The following is a 15,788-nucleotide window of genomic DNA, read 5'->3' as shown; positions in this document are numbered from 1 at the left end:
ATCAAAATAGATTTAAGGTGCTCCGTTATATTGCAGTATTTTATCTTCGGATTTCCAAGTTAAATGTACTGAGATTGTGCACCCTGAACTTACCGTAAAGGTTATGGTTTTATATGTTTGTGATTTTATTATTTATTTAATTAGTTAATAAAAAAAAAGTACAACAATGTGTTAAGATTTAATGTGACATCAGCTTAACAAAATGTTGTACGATGATTTTAAACCTATTGTAGACCTACTCCTTAATAACTGGACAGCATTGCAATTAGCTGTTGAACATGGAATGGGAGCACCAGGAGGAATAAAGGTATTTAGTTGTAAAAGTCTAAATTTAATACTTGTAATATTTTAACGTCAAGAGTCAAGACGACGAATTGGTCCATTTTCTATTTCATTTTTATGATCAATGTTTACGCGTGCGATAGTAATTCATGGAACTATGTTACAGACTGCTCAGCTGATGTCAGTATATATAGCAAGATATTGCGTAGAGAATATTGTTGACAGGGAGGATCTCACGGAATTGTTGGAGGATTTGATGGATGAAGAATTTGATACTGCATGCCATGACAACTCAACTAAAGGTTAGTTAATTTTTTTTTTTAGAATGCCGTCAATTAATACATGATTGATACATAATACTCAGATAATCAGTTTTGAATTGTCATCATAAAGATTACCATTTATTGCCCACTGCTGGATGGCCTTTTTCAATCCCTAATACCTTTCATAGTATGCAATCAACTTACCAACTTATCCATTAAGTCATCACTATACTGTAAAAAAAAACATATAGACGAATTGAGTGCCTCCGTCTTTTGGGAAGTCAGTCAATAAGCAAATTGTATGACAATATTTTCAGAAATAGCAACACTACTCCTATTATACCTTGAACTACTAAAAGAGGGCAGACATGACGAGCTCCGGGCTAGGATAGAAGCAATGCCGAAATGTCAGATCTGGCTAAGTGTACCCATGCATTCTTCAGTACCACCACAAGTAAGATTTGATATTATTTCCTTCACTCCAATAGAAATTACTGTCATATGTTACTGAGTACCTGTATTAAGGTAGTGGCACAGCAAAGTGACAGAAAGGGGTGCCATTTTGTTAAATTATTCTAAGGGCTTGGTAAAAAAATGAAAGGGTTGTGTGAACTGAATCTACAGGAGGGTACTGATCTTCATAAAAAAAATCTAATGTACCCATAAACAAGCTTTTTCTATCTCCATGTATACATGATTGTTGGATTTAAAATAAATCATTATGCATTTTTCAATTCCGTCCAGTGTCCTGGTAGCTCTGAAACCGGCACTGGCTCCCCACTGTGAAGTAATTTCATGCCCATTTAGATTGACACATAATGCTTAGATGTGTGGAAGAGGTCTTCCTGGACCTTATCAAATGGAAGTCCATACTCTGTCAATTACTATGGTTCATTTGTGTGTGGTATTTATATATTTTTTAATTTCACAGTGCCATGGCAATCCAGATGACGATAGCACCAGTAGCAGCAGTGAAGATGATAATGATGGCAGCAATGTTACAGAAAACATGAATGGTGAAGCATCATCATCAAGACAGAATGACACAGTTGAGCCAATGGATGAAGATCAGGAACCAGGATGGATGGTAGTCAGAAGTAGAAGGAAAAAATAAAATTGAATAAAACCGAATATTTATTTACACCATGATGAAATTTGTGCTTTTAAACACTCTAGAACAAATAGAGGAAAATCATCTGCACAAGTTAACTTTAGTAAAACTGTTATAGATGTACTTTTAAATATGATTAGGGTAGTTTTTACCTTTCTCTTAAATTTTATAGCAAAAAACAACTTGTTACTATATTTGTTAATAAATTTAATACATATTTCAATTAAATAATGAATATCTGTTAACCAAAAACAGTTATTGTGATATGGTATTAAAGTAAATGCCCATATACAAATGTGTATACATAAGTTGTATCTGCATTTGTGTGATTGATTTCAAACTGTAGGAAATGTAACATAGTAAAGTAATAGAAATATGGATGTACATTGTGTATTGTATGTTTTTTTTTCTCCATTCGTTATTATGTATCGACTACTTCCAATTGCAATGAAGATCTAAAAATGTCTGCTATTTCATAGTTTCATATTAAGGTGTAAGGTAGAGGTAGAAAGTGATACAATTTGATGTATTGTTAAGGTAGGACTTACTTTCACAATGTAGGAAGATTTCTATTATTTTGTTATTGCAAAGTACCTACTTATTTGTTTAAATAAATGTTGATTTAATTACCTTGTCTTTTTTTATTGAGTATTTGTTGATGATTGTCATAATAATATAGTCGAGTTTATTTCAGGCAAGCCTAAAGACAAGTTTTTAATATGATGAGTTCTATTGAAATCCTAATTTTACTATTTTTATGCAATTTTTATAAAGAAGGACTAATACAAAAAAGGTTTTATGACAATTATTAAAGGATAATTTAATCTTCATCCTTGGCAGAATATGCCTAACATTGATACATTTGACATCTGAAAAAAAAAAATTCGTATGAGTCAGTTGTCAATGTCAAAAAATTTGACAATTTTTCAATTATTTATATTTTATGGGCAATTTTTTTAAAAAAATACTTTAATTATTGCATTATATTATTTATTAAACAACCATATCACCTAAATGCCTTTAACAGCTAGACAAAGAAGTATTCATAATAAAAATGGGACTAAGAGATCAGCTAGTTTCAGTAAAGGAAAGAAAACACGTAAATCTAGCGAAAGGTAAAAGAAACCAATAAGGCATTGGTTCTAACAATATAAGGTTTAATCGTTAAGAACTAAAAGTAACCGAATTATACCCATCCATGTCACAATTAACCTTTTGTGACTGTAATTGTTTTTGTTTCTTTCACGATAGATAAATCGTCTATTAGAGAAATATAATACCTTATTTAATATAAGTTTATTATTTGCAGTGAATTTCTTATGACGAATGCTCCATCAGATTTACGTAGCATCGCATACCCTGGAGGTGCGGTAGCATTGGTGCTATTGTTGATATCTCGACTTTTAGCCGCATATTGGAACCACATATCAGATTGCGATGAGACTTACAATTATTGGGAGCCATTACATTACCTTGGTAAGTTTAGACAAATAAATGATATTACAATCATATATCTCAAATAATTAAAACCTTAAAGTCAATAACTAAACTGAAGAATGTAGAACACTAGATTTCGTCTGCGATTCTGTCCGCGCTAATTAAAAAAAAACTTAATTAGTAGCTTATGTATTCTTCCAGACTGTGTCAGCCATTTAGACTACAAACTCTAACAAAAATCCATCCATCTATCCAAACTTTCGCAATTATATAATCTTATAAGTAAGTAAGATTGTATATCTTCTTGGATGGTTTATGTTTTTGAAATAGTTCAAAAGATAATATATTTTTTTTTTTAGTTAAAATATACTAATTTAACACAATGGTAACTATTGCCAAAGTTACTAATCTAAAATTAAAACTTGTTTATTTCAGTGTATGGTACTGGCTTACAAACATGGGAGTACAGTCCTGTGTATGCAATACGGTCATACATGCCATTATGGCTGTTTGCGATACCTGCAAAAATGTTATCTTACATAATGACACCTGTAACTGTGTTCTATACTATTAGAGGAATGCTAGCTACATTATCTGCATGTGTTGATCTCATGTTTTACAAGTACGTAATCAAAGTTTTTTTTTAAATAAATGCACAGAAACCAATGCTGTCTGTAAATGATGCTAGAGATGTATGTAAACAATGCAAAATGGAAATACCATACTGAAAAGATACCATCTATTGACAGTAGCAAATACATTGCCTATTCTTACCAATAGATAATGCAGAAAAAGAGGATAATTTCCCTATTATATGCATCCCCTACTATTAACTTATTAAAACTTTTGTGAGACATTGTAACATATAATTTATAACATGGCTAAAATTCACCTGGGAACTTTCGACCAGTTTCAGACCGGTCGAGGGTCCTTCAGGGTGAGTTGTTGCCGGCTATATGCGCTATCTCTCTTGGTCACTGCGGATGGTCACTGAACGTCGCGACGCGATAGCGAATATAGCCAGCAACTCACCCTGAAGAAGGACCCCCGATGGTTCTGAAACAGGTCGGTTCAGAAAGTTCCCAAGTGAGTTTTAGCTGTGTTATAAATTATAATGCATCTCCTACCGTACCTACCAATAGTATTTCACATTTGAATGTGATAAAATCTGCAATCTTATGCCTTTAAGTTATGTATTCTATTGTAAAATTGTCATAATATAAATGGCATTTTATAACAGAAAATATTATGTAGGGGGCATAGTCATGAGAACACTGAGGTGACCATCGAAGCCCGTGAAATTCTGGAAACACCAGTATGACCTTTTATATAGAGATACACTCTTGTAGGATGCATGATTTCAACGAAATGAATATTTTTTAAACAGAGCTATATGTCATGAGTTTGGTATACACGTTGGTCGTGTATGGCTGTGCCTTACACTGCCTGCAGCGGGCATGTTCGCAAGCTCAGCCGCGATGTTACCATCCGCGTGGAGTTCAGCGCTAGTGGCTGCAGCACTGGCTTGCTGGTGGCGGAAACGTTATCCTTATGCTGTAATGCTCACTGCTACCACTACATTACTTAGTATGTATAAATTATTCCTATGTAATGAACGATTTGTAATATATAGCTTTCTGGTTTAAGTTTAGGATGAACCATTCAAGTTAACCAATAAAAGAGTAAAGCTAATTATTTATGTAAAAAACAATGTTTGAATGTTTTTCCACAACGGTGGAATCAAATTAATCTTCTATTGCATCAGGGATAGCTAACAAGAGGGTTTCGATAAGTCAAATTCCATATAACTTAACCTTCTAACTTCTTCTAGAAGGTATAAAAGATCCCCCCCCCCCCACATATAATATTTGTTTATACCAACTTAAGATGTACAGAAACTCAAAAACTATTTCGCCATGTATTAAAAAATTTGCAACTTTCTCCTCAGGTTGGCCATTCACCGCAATCCTTGGTTTACCAATAGCAATAGATATGTTGGTACTTAAAAGGCAGTTTACGGAGTTCATCAAATGGTCATTAATATCTCTGTTAGTGATACTGCTGCCCACTGTATTAGTGGATTCCTGGCATTATGGACGTCTGGTAATCGCTCCTTGGAATATTGTAGCGTATAACATCTTCACTGAACATGGACCTGATTTGTACGGAGTGGAACCTTGGACTTATTATTTTGTTAATGGCTTCTTGAATTTTAATATTGTTTGGGTGAGTCTTAACAGTTTTGAACATGAGTTCTTACCTTTGTTACTGCTTAGACTATCGTCAAAATTTTAATTTAGAGTTTAAGTGTGGCCTTATCATTTAAGACGATGTTACAATTTAAATTTCGTTTCATTTAAAAATACTTTATGTGATAATTTCAATATTGTATAGCAAAGTGAAAATAATAATTGAATTACAAAAACCTTTTGGTAATGTCCTATTTCTCTCCATAATTATTCAAGTGAATTTACCAAAGCATACAAAATTAGTATGTTTTTTTATAATTTTACTACAACAGTCGAATAACGGGAAATCGATGTCGATCATCAATCGGAATTCCTTACGTTCAATCATTAGGTTGTTGGTGCTTCCAGTTGTAGTGACGTCATTTGTCACACAGGTGCTCTCGCTGTCGTGCCCGCTACTGCTGCTGGCTTGCCGGCTCGTGGCGCCGCGCTCCACCGCGCGCGCCGCATTCTGCGCGCCGTACTGGCTGGCGCTGCTGCCGCTGCCGCTGTGGCTGGCGGTGTTCATGCTGCAGCCGCACAAGGAGGAACGGTAATGTTTTATGGTCTAATTCAATAGAAAATATACATTGCAACAAAACAAAATTAACATAAGGAAAGTGGTTTTGACGGTGGATGAGACACATAGGAATGGGAAATATCCTTTTTATATGCCTCTTCTCTTCCGTATATATCCATCTATAATTAAGGATGTCTAAGAGGAAGCGGTCACTTCATTTTGGAGAATTCAATTGGATGCTTGCTCGTTTGCCATCTTATAAGGCTATGAATAAAAAAAAATTAAACCTATGTGTTCTTCCCGAATAAGTTTTGCATGTATGTATGACAAATTTGTTAGTGTTCATGTCTGTTTTTAATAAGGTTGTGATTGTCTTTCATACTGATATAATAAGTTTGCATGTATGGATGTTTGTTACTATGTATTATCAGAATTATTCAACGGATATCTATGAAATTTGACACAGATATAAAACAACCTGGAAGAACACATAGATTACTAATAGAGTTTTTTTTTAGAATTTTATTGGACGAAGTACTGTATAAACTGTTAACCCTTAAAGGGACGATTTTTTCTTTTTATGTACCATAAATTAAAAATTGTAAATTGAACATAGATTAAGGGAAAAAAAAGAAAAAAAAGGAATTTTCAAAATAGTCCACTGATGTATAAATGCATCATCATGCATTTAAGGTTTAAGAAGAAAATTAGTACCGCGCTGTAGAATTGGCGCAACACTAGATTATTGGCATAAACGTCACATCTCTGACAGCTGTCAATGTCATTAGAAGGATTGGGATGTTGGCGCGCATTCCTGAAGAGATCTATAGTGCAGTGTGAAATTAATATTGCTAGTAACAATTATAATAATTGTTTAAAAAAAAACTAAATACTATAATTTCTATGTTTTTTATCCTAATTTTTTTTTGTAGGTTTTTATACCCAGTGTACAGTATGGTAGTGTTGACTGGCGCGATATCACTGGACTGTATTCAGAAATTGACTTTCGCTGTCGGCACTGAACTGTTTAGGTCAGTTTTCTACTTTATTGTACGTTTTCATTGTAAAACATGTATTTTGAATTAATTTAATATTTCAGTTGGCGTAAGGATAGAGAGAAAAGGCATTATTTAGCGTACACGGGACCTCTTATGGTGATGTGTGTTATTTTAGCTGGGATAGGAGGTAAGTTTTTTTTAAAATAATATTTCCAAATAATTCAATTCTACGTACATTCTTTTTAAAATGTTTAGTATGTAATTTTGACTTACGTGTTTGTCAAAGCTTGAATTCGACTGACAATTTTTTTTTTCGCATATGTTATTTATGTGGGTTTGTATGTGTCATTGTCATTAGATTTGTCTTGTTCTTCGGAATGTCATAGGTTATTCACACAAAACACTTATGGTACACGTAAGAAATGTAAATTAAAAAAAAATATCTAAATGAGCCAGTATTTCTAAAAAAAAGTAGAAATAACCGATTTCAAATTTCATTCACCATTACTGTTTTTAAATTACTGATCTTTTTCAGATTATTCTATTATCTATTAGGGGTCGGTCATTTTTTTTTATTATAGTACAAAGGTATAATATTTTTTAGGTATATCACGTATAACCGCGTTATACCACAACTACCACGGTCCGATGACACTCCTACGTCACATGCCAGTGTCGAGCCAGTCCCGCGTGCTCTGCTACGGCAAGGAGTGGTACCGCTCGCCGTCCAGCTGGCATCTGCCACCGGCGCATACTGCCAGGTTCATCACCACGCACTTTGCTGGTCAACTGCCAGCGCCGTACCACGAAACTGCACATGGTGAGTGGCTCATCTCATCATCATCACCAATATCATCATCATCATCATCATCATTATTATTATCATTATCATTATCATCAATTTACCGAATAAACAAAGCGACCTACTCATAGTCTAAAGAATGTGAGGGATATCTATACTAATATTATAAAGAGGAAAGATTTGTACTTTTGTATGTATCGAAATAACTCAAAAACTACTGAACCGATTTCAAATATTCTTGCACCATTATAAAGATATTTTGTCACTGTGTGACATAGGCTATATTTTAATTTAACGCGGACGAAGTCGCGAGCAGCAGCTAGTTAATTGTAACGGCTCACTCACGTGAATTATTCGGTATAGGTACCTTCGGGTGTGTTAAGCCGTGTTAAATTAACTAGCTTTTGCCCGCGATTCCGTTCACGTTAATAAAAAAAAACGAAAGCAAGTAGCCTATGTGTTCTTCCACAATATTCTCTGTCTTTGCCAAATTTCACCGAGATCCGTTTAATCTACACACTAACATCCATCTTACAAACATCCATCCATCTAAACTTTCGCATTTATAATAGTAGTAAAATACAGTGTGTATCACGAAAATTTTAACAAGTTAATATGCGTTATGTTTTTGTTTATGGTTTACTAGAAGTTTCCACTGCAGAAACTGTTGATACTAATTTTGCTGTAAACATATTGAAGTAAACCCCAATGTAAATAAGGATGTAGAAAGATCTAAAAAGGGGTAGAATTTAAACCTTACTAATTTTCAGGTACTCGTATTATCCATCCTTATTTTAACGATCAAAATAAAGGCGATAATCGAACCTACGTCGATGTGTTGGAGTGTCACTATCTCGTGGACTCCGACATCGGCGCGCCTTCGAGGCTCGAACCCGCGTACCACAAACACACCAACAAATGGGAGATTATCGCCGCCGTGCCTTTACTAGACGCTGGCAAATCACATCCATTATTCAGATCGTTTTATATCCCCGGAATATCATATAAAAATGTCGTTTACGCAAATTTATATCTTTTAAAGAATAAATTGTTAACCAATTAAGGTCATTTTCCCTTCACTATTGATATCACTTTTGTATGAGGTCTATTACGAATATTTGTTTGACAGTTGCTGGACTGTATTCGTTACGTAATCGAGAAATTTTGTATGATTTTTTTTAAGCGCTCTACAATGTATTACGAAATTTTATCGATTACGTAACCAAAATGTTCTCACGGATATTTATGATAAGCCCTTCAGTCTACGGTTTCATACTTTTCAGAGTGAATGTATGAGAAAATGTTGGTTTATTGTTTGCTGTAAAAGTGGAGGAAAACGAAGTAAACGTAAAATATTTGCATTTGACTTTAAGCACATTTTTATATATATAATTTGTTTCATGTTATATTTTTTGTTGAATTTATTTAAAAGATTGTAGAATATCCTATATGTGTTTTATTCTTTTTTCTGTACTTCTAATATTAATAAGGGTTGCAATAAACAATCATATCATTGAGATAATGAAATATTTCTATGATTCATACATTTTTAGCATGAGATATAATATTAAATAAAACTTAAATTGCACTGAATTTATTCTCTAAAACTAATAGTTAATGTTTTATTATTTAAGACTGGTGTTGCGGATGTCCATGACGTCGTTGACCACCTCGGTGTTCTCGCCGCTCGTTTGCCCCTTTTATTTAAAAAGAATATTTAAAATCTCATGCAAAAATGCACATATAGTTAAGAATATATTTTTATTCTAGTCATAAATTCGTTATTCATAAATTCGCGTAAAATTTAAAATGCAAACTAATTAGCATATAAACAAAAAAAAACTAGTTTTAAGCAAATATAAGCACTAAACCAAAGTAGTATACGCTAGTTTCCTCTAAACTAGTTGTTATTTTGATACTAATACAATGGACACTATCGATGTTGCCATCTCGCTCGCACTTACACAACTAATGAAACAACATAGTGATGCGCTTTGATATTATCGATAGTTTTTATTCTTCGTATACCTTTGCAATAAAGTTTATAAAATTAATTGTCACACAGAGTGTTACGAAATGCAATAATTATGGTTATAATAATAGTACAATATTAGTTATAGTTCACAAGTATGGATTATCAAAATGTTTTGCATTTTTATATAAATCAATGTGTGTAACTCGTTTAATTGTACTTATAATTTGTAATAAATATTTTTTTCATTAACTGTTTTTTATTATCCTATGAAATGTTTAATTTAAATTACCATGTGTGCCACTCAACCCCCCTCCCCCCTGAGCTGGTTGGTCAACAGCTTGACAAAATATGTTTACATATTTTATCAAGCTCTTGATTTGACCATGCCTATGTGACCCCCCCCCCTGACGTCAAAGCTGGATCCGCCTAGACTTGGGCTTAATCGGACATCTGCAAGTGCGCTCCATACTAGTGGTAGTGCCCGCTTTAACATCTTAGCACTGCAGGGCCGGCACGCCCGGTGTAATACCACGACCACACAGAAGACAGGCGTGAAATGGAAGCAATTCCGTGTTTCGTCTGATGTGAGTGTGGTGCCGGAGGCCTAATTTAAGTCCATTTCCCTTTACCACCCTTTTCTTACGAAGAGAGGTTGGGAAGAGGAAGTGGATTCGACGGTGGAGGAGATGCATAGGTAGGGGAAATATCCTCTTTATGTGCGTCTCCTCCTCCGTCGGATAAGGGTAGGCAACGCATCTGCAATTGCGGATGTCTACGGGCAGCGGTCGCTTCGCCATTTTGGCGATTTCAGGTGGCCGCTTGCTCGTTTGCCACCTTATGTTATAAAAAAAAAAAAAAGTACTAGTTCAATTGGGAAAATGTACCAGTACACACTTTTAGTACCTTTAGTACTTCAGATTTTTGAGAACACAATAACATGAATAGAATATAATAATATCTATAGATTTATAGATTACTTCACATCAAATTTTAAGCAAGGTCAAACATATGTTATTAGTGAAAATAAATTTAAGTTATAAATAATTTTATCCGCTTTCGATTTTTATTACCGAAGGTAGATGCTTTCTAGCAAATATACAATCAAATCAAACAACGAAGAAGCCAACACCGATATCGTGTAGTACTGTTCTAAAAGTGCTAAATGTCCGATTAACAGAAACCGTAACGTTACTTTTAGTACAGTGCTGAGTAACATTACTTTTAGTACATCGTACGTGTACTACCCAAGACTGGATCCGCCCATGGTCCCACTTAGTGTTCAAATTCAATGCCTACATGTTTTGGAAAAATAATCTAGCCGGCTAAGCTAACAAAGCATTTATTTAGTTATGTTAGGTTTTTAGTGTAGGTTACACATGTAATTAGTTTCATATTGTTAGTTATAATTTTTTGTAGTAATTAAGGTTTATTTGTTTATTTTTATTTTTTAAATTATTCGTGAATATAACCAAGATGAGAGAAATAGTTCATATACAAGTCGGTAGATGTGGAAATCAGATCGGTTCAAAGGTATGTAAATAGACAAACATGAAAAAAAAAACTTGATTTCTAGCTTGGAGATCTAGAATGCTGTTCATGATTAAGTTTCACATATAATGTTATAGTTCTGGGAGGTGATATCAGACGAGCACGGCATCGACCCGGCGGGTTGTTGTTTAGGAGAGTCCCAACTGCAGCTCGAGCGCGTCAACGTGTACTACACGGAGGCGGCCGGGTACAAGTACGTGCCGCGCGCCGTGCTCGTAGACCTCGAGCCCGGCACCATGGACTGCATCCTCGCAGGCCCCTACGGCACACTCTTCTGCCCAGACAACATCGTCTACGGCATGACCGGGGCCGGTAACAACTGGGCCAAGGGACACTTCACGGAAGGCGCCGAACTACTTGAACCGACGCTGGACGTAGTGAGGAAGGAAGCCGAGGGCTGCGACTGCCTGCAAGGCTTTCAGCTCGTCCACTCGTTGGGCGGCGGCACCGGATCCGGACTAGGCACGTTGCTTCTGTCCAATTTAAGAGAGGAATATCCCGACAGAATTGTGATGACATTTTCCGTGGTCCCCAGTCCCAAAGTATCGGACACAGTGGTCGAGCCGTACAACGCGACGCTGTCTCTAAACCAGCTGATAGAAAATACGGATCAGTCGTTCTGCATAGACAACGAGGCCCTGTACGATATTTGCTTCCGAACGCTCAAGCTGCCAATGCCGACGTACGGCGACCTCAACCACTTGGTCTCAATGATGATGTCCGGCGTGACCACGTGTCTGCGGTTTCCGGGCCAGTTGAACGCAGACCTGCGCAAATTGGCCGTCAATATGGTGCCGTTCCCGAGGCTGCATTTCTTCATGCCGGGTTTTGCGCCGCTGACGTCACGCGGCAGCCAGCAGTACCGCGCGCTGAGCGTTTCCGAGCTTACTCAACAAATGTTCGACGCCAAAAACATGATGGCGGCGTGCGACCCGCGCCGCGGCCGCTATCTCACCGTGGCCGCAGTATTCCGCGGTCGCATGTCCATGAAAGAGGTGGACGAGCAGATGCTAAACGTACAAACAAAGAACAAAGACTTCTTCGTCGGTTGGATACCTAACAACGTAAAAACGGCCGTTTGTGACATCCCACCACGCGGCCTCAAAATGTCGGGCACGTTTATCGGTAATTCCACCGCTATCCAGGAACTGTTCAAGCGTATCTCGGAGCAGTTCGCAGTGATGTTTAGGCGGAAGGCGTTCGTGCATTGGTACACGGGCGAGGGCATGGATGAGAGCGACTTCGCCGAGGCGGACAACAACATGAGCGACCTCATATCCGAGTACCAGCAATACCAGGACGCCACTATTAACGATCAGGAATTCGAGGAAGAAGAGACCACACACAACGACGATAGTGATGAATAAGTTTCGACGATTTATTTATTTTATTTAATAAATTATTTGTAATTGCTTTTTCGTTTTACTAGTCAATACCCAACTACTGTAATTAAAGTTTTCAAAAGATTGTCTGCCTGTTTGTCCAGTACTCAGTTAAGGCATGACGTCATGAGGTTAACGTCAAAGGCACTGCGCAAAGCAATAGTATAGACCTTAGACCATCTATGTATATCGCTATTTAGCCCTGAGTCTGTCTGGTTGATACACCATTGTATCCAAAAAGAGCAATATGAAAGACGCGTTATTATAAAATCCTTATTTCTATTTGTTCTACCGAATCGGTAAAAAGAAAGTATATAATACGCTTTTCACAAATTTATTTTCAACAATGAATACCCTATCGGCGTTTAAACACAAAAAAGCAGATTTTAATAAAATGTTTATTTTAGATAACGATTATACATATAGGTTACGCCTAACACTAAACACTGCACAAAACATTTAAGGGACAAAACATGGACAAGACATTAACGTGGAATGCACAAAACATTGGACAAGACAAACGATTATTCTTCAACTTCTTCGTCGAACTCTCCCTCGTCGTCCGCCGTCGCGTCTTGGTACTGCTGGTACTCAGACACCAGGTCATTCATGTTGCTCTCCGCCTCCGTGAACTCCATCTCGTCCATACCTTCACCTGTGTACCAGTGCAGGAAAGCTTTCCTTCTAAACATTGCGGTGAACTGTTCCGATATCCTCTTAAACAGCTCCTGTATGGCCGTCGTGTTGCCAATGAACGTCGCAGACATTTTCAATCCCCGAGGCGGAATATCGCAGACGGCGGTCTTCACGTTATTCGGTATCCATTCGACGAAGTAGCTGCTGTTTTTATTTTGTATGTTGAGCATTTGTTCGTCCACCTCCTTCATGGACATGCGGCCTCGGAAGACTGCAGCCACGGTAAGGTAGCGGCCGTGGCGTGGATCGCATGCCGCCATCATGTTCTTGGAGTCAAACATCTGCTGAGTGAGCTCTGGCACGCTCAACGCACGGTACTGCTGGCTGCCGCGCGACGTCAGCGGCGCAAAGCCTGGCATGAAGAAGTGCAGGCGTGGGAACGGCACCATATTGACGGCCAATTTGCGTAGGTCCGCGTTCAGCTGGCCTGGGAACCGCAAGCACGTCGTCACGCCGGACATGGTCGCCGACACTAGGTGGTTCAGGTCGCCGTACGTCGGAGTCGTCAGCTTCAACGTGCGGAAACAGATGTCGTACAGCGCCTCGTTGTCTATGCAGAAAGTCTCATCAGTGTTCTCTACCAGCTGGTGAACAGACAGCGTGGCATTGTAAGGCTCCACCACCGTGTCCGATACCTTTGGGCTGGGCACCACGGAAAACGTGTTCATTATGCGGTCTGGATACTCCTCCCTTATCTTTGAGATGAGTAGTGTGCCCATGCCGGAGCCCGTGCCGCCGCCTAACGAGTGCGTCAGCTGGAATCCTTGCAGGCAGTCGCAGCCCTCTGCCTCCTTACGCACCACGTCCAGCACAGAGTCCACCAACTCAGCCCCTTCAGTGTAGTGGCCTTTGGCCCAGTTGTTGCCGGCTCCGGACTGTCCGAATACAAAGTTGTCCGGCCGGAAGATCTGCCCGAAGGGTCCGGAGCGAACGGAATCCATTGTGCCGGGCTCCAAGTCAACCAGCACGGCGCGCGGCACGTACTTCGCGCCTGTCGCCTCATTGTAGTACACGTTGATACGCTCCAGCTGTAGGTCAGAGTCCCCCTGGTAGGCACCTGTGGGGTCGATGCCGTGCTCGTCAGAGATTACCTCCCAGAACTGGAAAGATGGTTTTTGTATCAAACAAAGATCCAAATAAAACAATACAAATAATTTGATGATTACTGACGCATTCGTCAGTATCAAGTCATTACAGATGCGGGCGTATCAATCTTAACCTAACTAGCTGTTTTTTTTTACTTAAGCATGTGATTGTATATGTATTTTCGAAACATTACACTTACTTTAGCGCCTATTTGATTTCCGCATTGCCCAGCCTGGATATGGACGATTTCCCTCATCTTGATACTTTTACTAAAAATTTTGTACCTAAAATTAAGTTTGGTATAATTTTATCCTCCTAAAGTGACCATAAAAAAAATATTAAAGTATAAAAAAAATGAAATCAAAATACGTTCATTCTACACGAAATTTTAGTTAATAATGAAATGACAATATTCTTTTTTCGGCCACGGAGAAAAATAAATTCGATTTTCAATATTTATTTAAAAAATTCATTACCGACCAGTAATTTATAAGAAAAGCAGTGGTATAGGATCTTTTCACTGGCATGAAAAACACTGTACTTTCGAAGATTACAGTCACGCCGTAACCCAAAGGGGTAGGTAGAGATATCGTATTCTCCATGTGGTAAGATCCTGGCACACAGACATCTATTGCTTCTTTAACATTTTCTAATGAATGTTACGGGTATTTCTTATTCGTTATTGTAGGGTCCTTTCATTCGATAATTACTAATCTGTTTGATGTAAGAGTGCATTTTTTAATATAAACCAATGTACCTACTTCACTTGTTGAATTCACGGTACACACATGGCTAGTACAGTTGAGCATTTACGACTATAAGTCATAAAATGTATGGACACACTTGGGCCCCTTAGCATTGATACTGTGTTGATTCCAGTTATTGACCGCTTCTGAGCAACTGTATTGGCAAAGTGTGTACCGCGCTTAAGTGCCAAACATTTTTCTTTAAAGCGAAAAGGTCGGCTAAAAAAGCAAACTTTTAAAAATTCTAGAACAATTCTATTCTTGAATTTTGAAATTTCAATTTAGCGAAAATGATTTTGCCGGATCATTCGTTTGAAATCCGTCGTAAGATGCGTACGGTGTGAAGTTGTGCTTAATTTTTTTATATTTTTTTTATTAGTCTTAAGTTAATGTTAAGCATCAGCAAGATAAATATATTTTGACCGACTTTTTCAAGAAATTGACAAGTATCTGATTCTACAAGCGAGTAAATTATCAAGATGAGGGAAATTATCAATCTTCAAATTGGCGCTTGCGGGAACCAGATTGGAGGAAAGGTAAGACGTTCCGAGCATTTTTTTTATTAATGGCTGCAATACACATTACTCTAATTGAAATTTCTTACAATATTTTACAATTTCTCCTATAAGATCTTTAGTCCATTCATTTGATAATTTAAATTTGTTTCTTTGCTGCAGTTCTGGGAGGTGATCTCTGACGAGCACGGCATCGACC

The 15,788-nt window shown here is 37.5% G+C and overlaps 4 protein-coding genes across 4 annotated transcripts; 3 read left to right on the top strand and 1 right to left on the bottom strand.

Annotated features, from left to right (window-relative positions):
• Positions 1-65: 65 nt before the first annotated feature.
• LOC106111163 lies at positions 66-2,286 on the top strand. Its single transcript, XM_013293173.1, has 4 exons — positions 66-307; positions 449-584; positions 863-999; positions 1,477-2,286. Exons 1-4 carry the CDS (start codon positions 203-205, stop codon positions 1,657-1,659), a joined length of 561 nt encoding a protein of 186 aa, XP_013148627.1. The 5' UTR covers positions 66-202; the 3' UTR covers positions 1,660-2,286.
• Positions 2,287-2,583: 297 nt separating this feature from the next.
• On the top strand, positions 2,584-9,053 carry LOC106111162 (alpha-1,2-mannosyltransferase ALG9). Its single transcript, XM_013293172.1, has 10 exons — positions 2,584-2,771; positions 2,966-3,132; positions 3,529-3,715; positions 4,481-4,680; positions 5,042-5,319; positions 5,717-5,874; positions 6,774-6,872; positions 6,941-7,026; positions 7,444-7,659; positions 8,412-9,053. Exons 1-10 carry the CDS (start codon positions 2,671-2,673, stop codon positions 8,702-8,704), a joined length of 1,785 nt encoding a protein of 594 aa, XP_013148626.1. The 5' UTR covers positions 2,584-2,670; the 3' UTR covers positions 8,705-9,053.
• A 1,900-nt stretch (positions 9,054-10,953) lies between these two features.
• On the top strand, positions 10,954-12,577 carry LOC106111247 (tubulin beta chain-like). Its single transcript, XM_013293271.1, has 2 exons — positions 10,954-11,146; positions 11,242-12,577. Exons 1-2 carry the CDS (start codon positions 11,090-11,092, stop codon positions 12,529-12,531), a joined length of 1,347 nt encoding a protein of 448 aa, XP_013148725.1. The 5' UTR covers positions 10,954-11,089; the 3' UTR covers positions 12,532-12,577.
• Positions 12,578-12,925: 348 nt separating this feature from the next.
• On the bottom strand, positions 12,926-14,727 carry LOC106111246 (tubulin beta-4B chain-like). The gene is made up of 2 exons (XM_013293270.1): positions 14,528-14,727; positions 12,926-14,342 (listed from the first exon to the last, which is right to left on the bottom strand). Exons 1-2 carry the CDS (start codon positions 14,582-14,584, stop codon positions 13,071-13,073), a joined length of 1,329 nt encoding a protein of 442 aa, XP_013148724.1. The 5' UTR covers positions 14,585-14,727; the 3' UTR covers positions 12,926-13,070.
• Positions 14,728-15,788: the final 1,061 nt, after the last annotated feature.

Source organism: Papilio polytes, unplaced genomic scaffold, assembly GCF_000836215.1.
Source record: "Papilio polytes unplaced genomic scaffold, Ppol_1.0 DF824180.1, whole genome shotgun sequence".
NCBI lineage: Eukaryota > Metazoa > Arthropoda > Insecta > Lepidoptera > Papilionidae > Papilio > Papilio polytes.
The sequence above is the reverse complement of the archived record's forward strand: the minus strand, read 5'-3'. Positions and strand labels throughout refer to the sequence as shown.

Coding starts and splice junctions, on each gene's coding strand:
- LOC106111163 (XM_013293173.1), top strand. CDS start 203: ATGTTGTACGATGATTTTAAACCTATTGTAGACCTACTCCTTAATAAC. Junction 308..448: donor GAGCACCAGGAGGAATAAAG/GTATTTAGTTGT, acceptor ACTATGTTACAG/ACTGCTCAGCTGATGTCAGT. Junction 585..862: donor CCATGACAACTCAACTAAAG/GTTAGTTAATTT, acceptor CAATATTTTCAG/AAATAGCAACACTACTCCTA.
- LOC106111162 (XM_013293172.1), top strand. CDS start 2,671: ATGCCTTTAACAGCTAGACAAAGAAGTATTCATAATAAAAATGGGACT. Junction 2,772..2,965: donor ACACGTAAATCTAGCGAAAG/GTAAAAGAAACC, acceptor TATTATTTGCAG/TGAATTTCTTATGACGAATG. Junction 6,873..6,940: donor GTCGGCACTGAACTGTTTAG/GTCAGTTTTCTA, acceptor TTAATATTTCAG/TTGGCGTAAGGATAGAGAGA.
- LOC106111247 (XM_013293271.1), top strand. CDS start 11,090: ATGAGAGAAATAGTTCATATACAAGTCGGTAGATGTGGAAATCAGATC. Junction 11,147..11,241: donor GAAATCAGATCGGTTCAAAG/GTATGTAAATAG, acceptor ATAATGTTATAG/TTCTGGGAGGTGATATCAGA.
- LOC106111246 (XM_013293270.1), bottom strand. CDS start 14,584: ATGAGGGAAATCGTCCATATCCAGGCTGGGCAATGCGGAAATCAAATA. Junction 14,343..14,527: donor GAAATCAAATAGGCGCTAAA/GTAAGTGTAATG, acceptor CCATCTTTCCAG/TTCTGGGAGGTAATCTCTGA.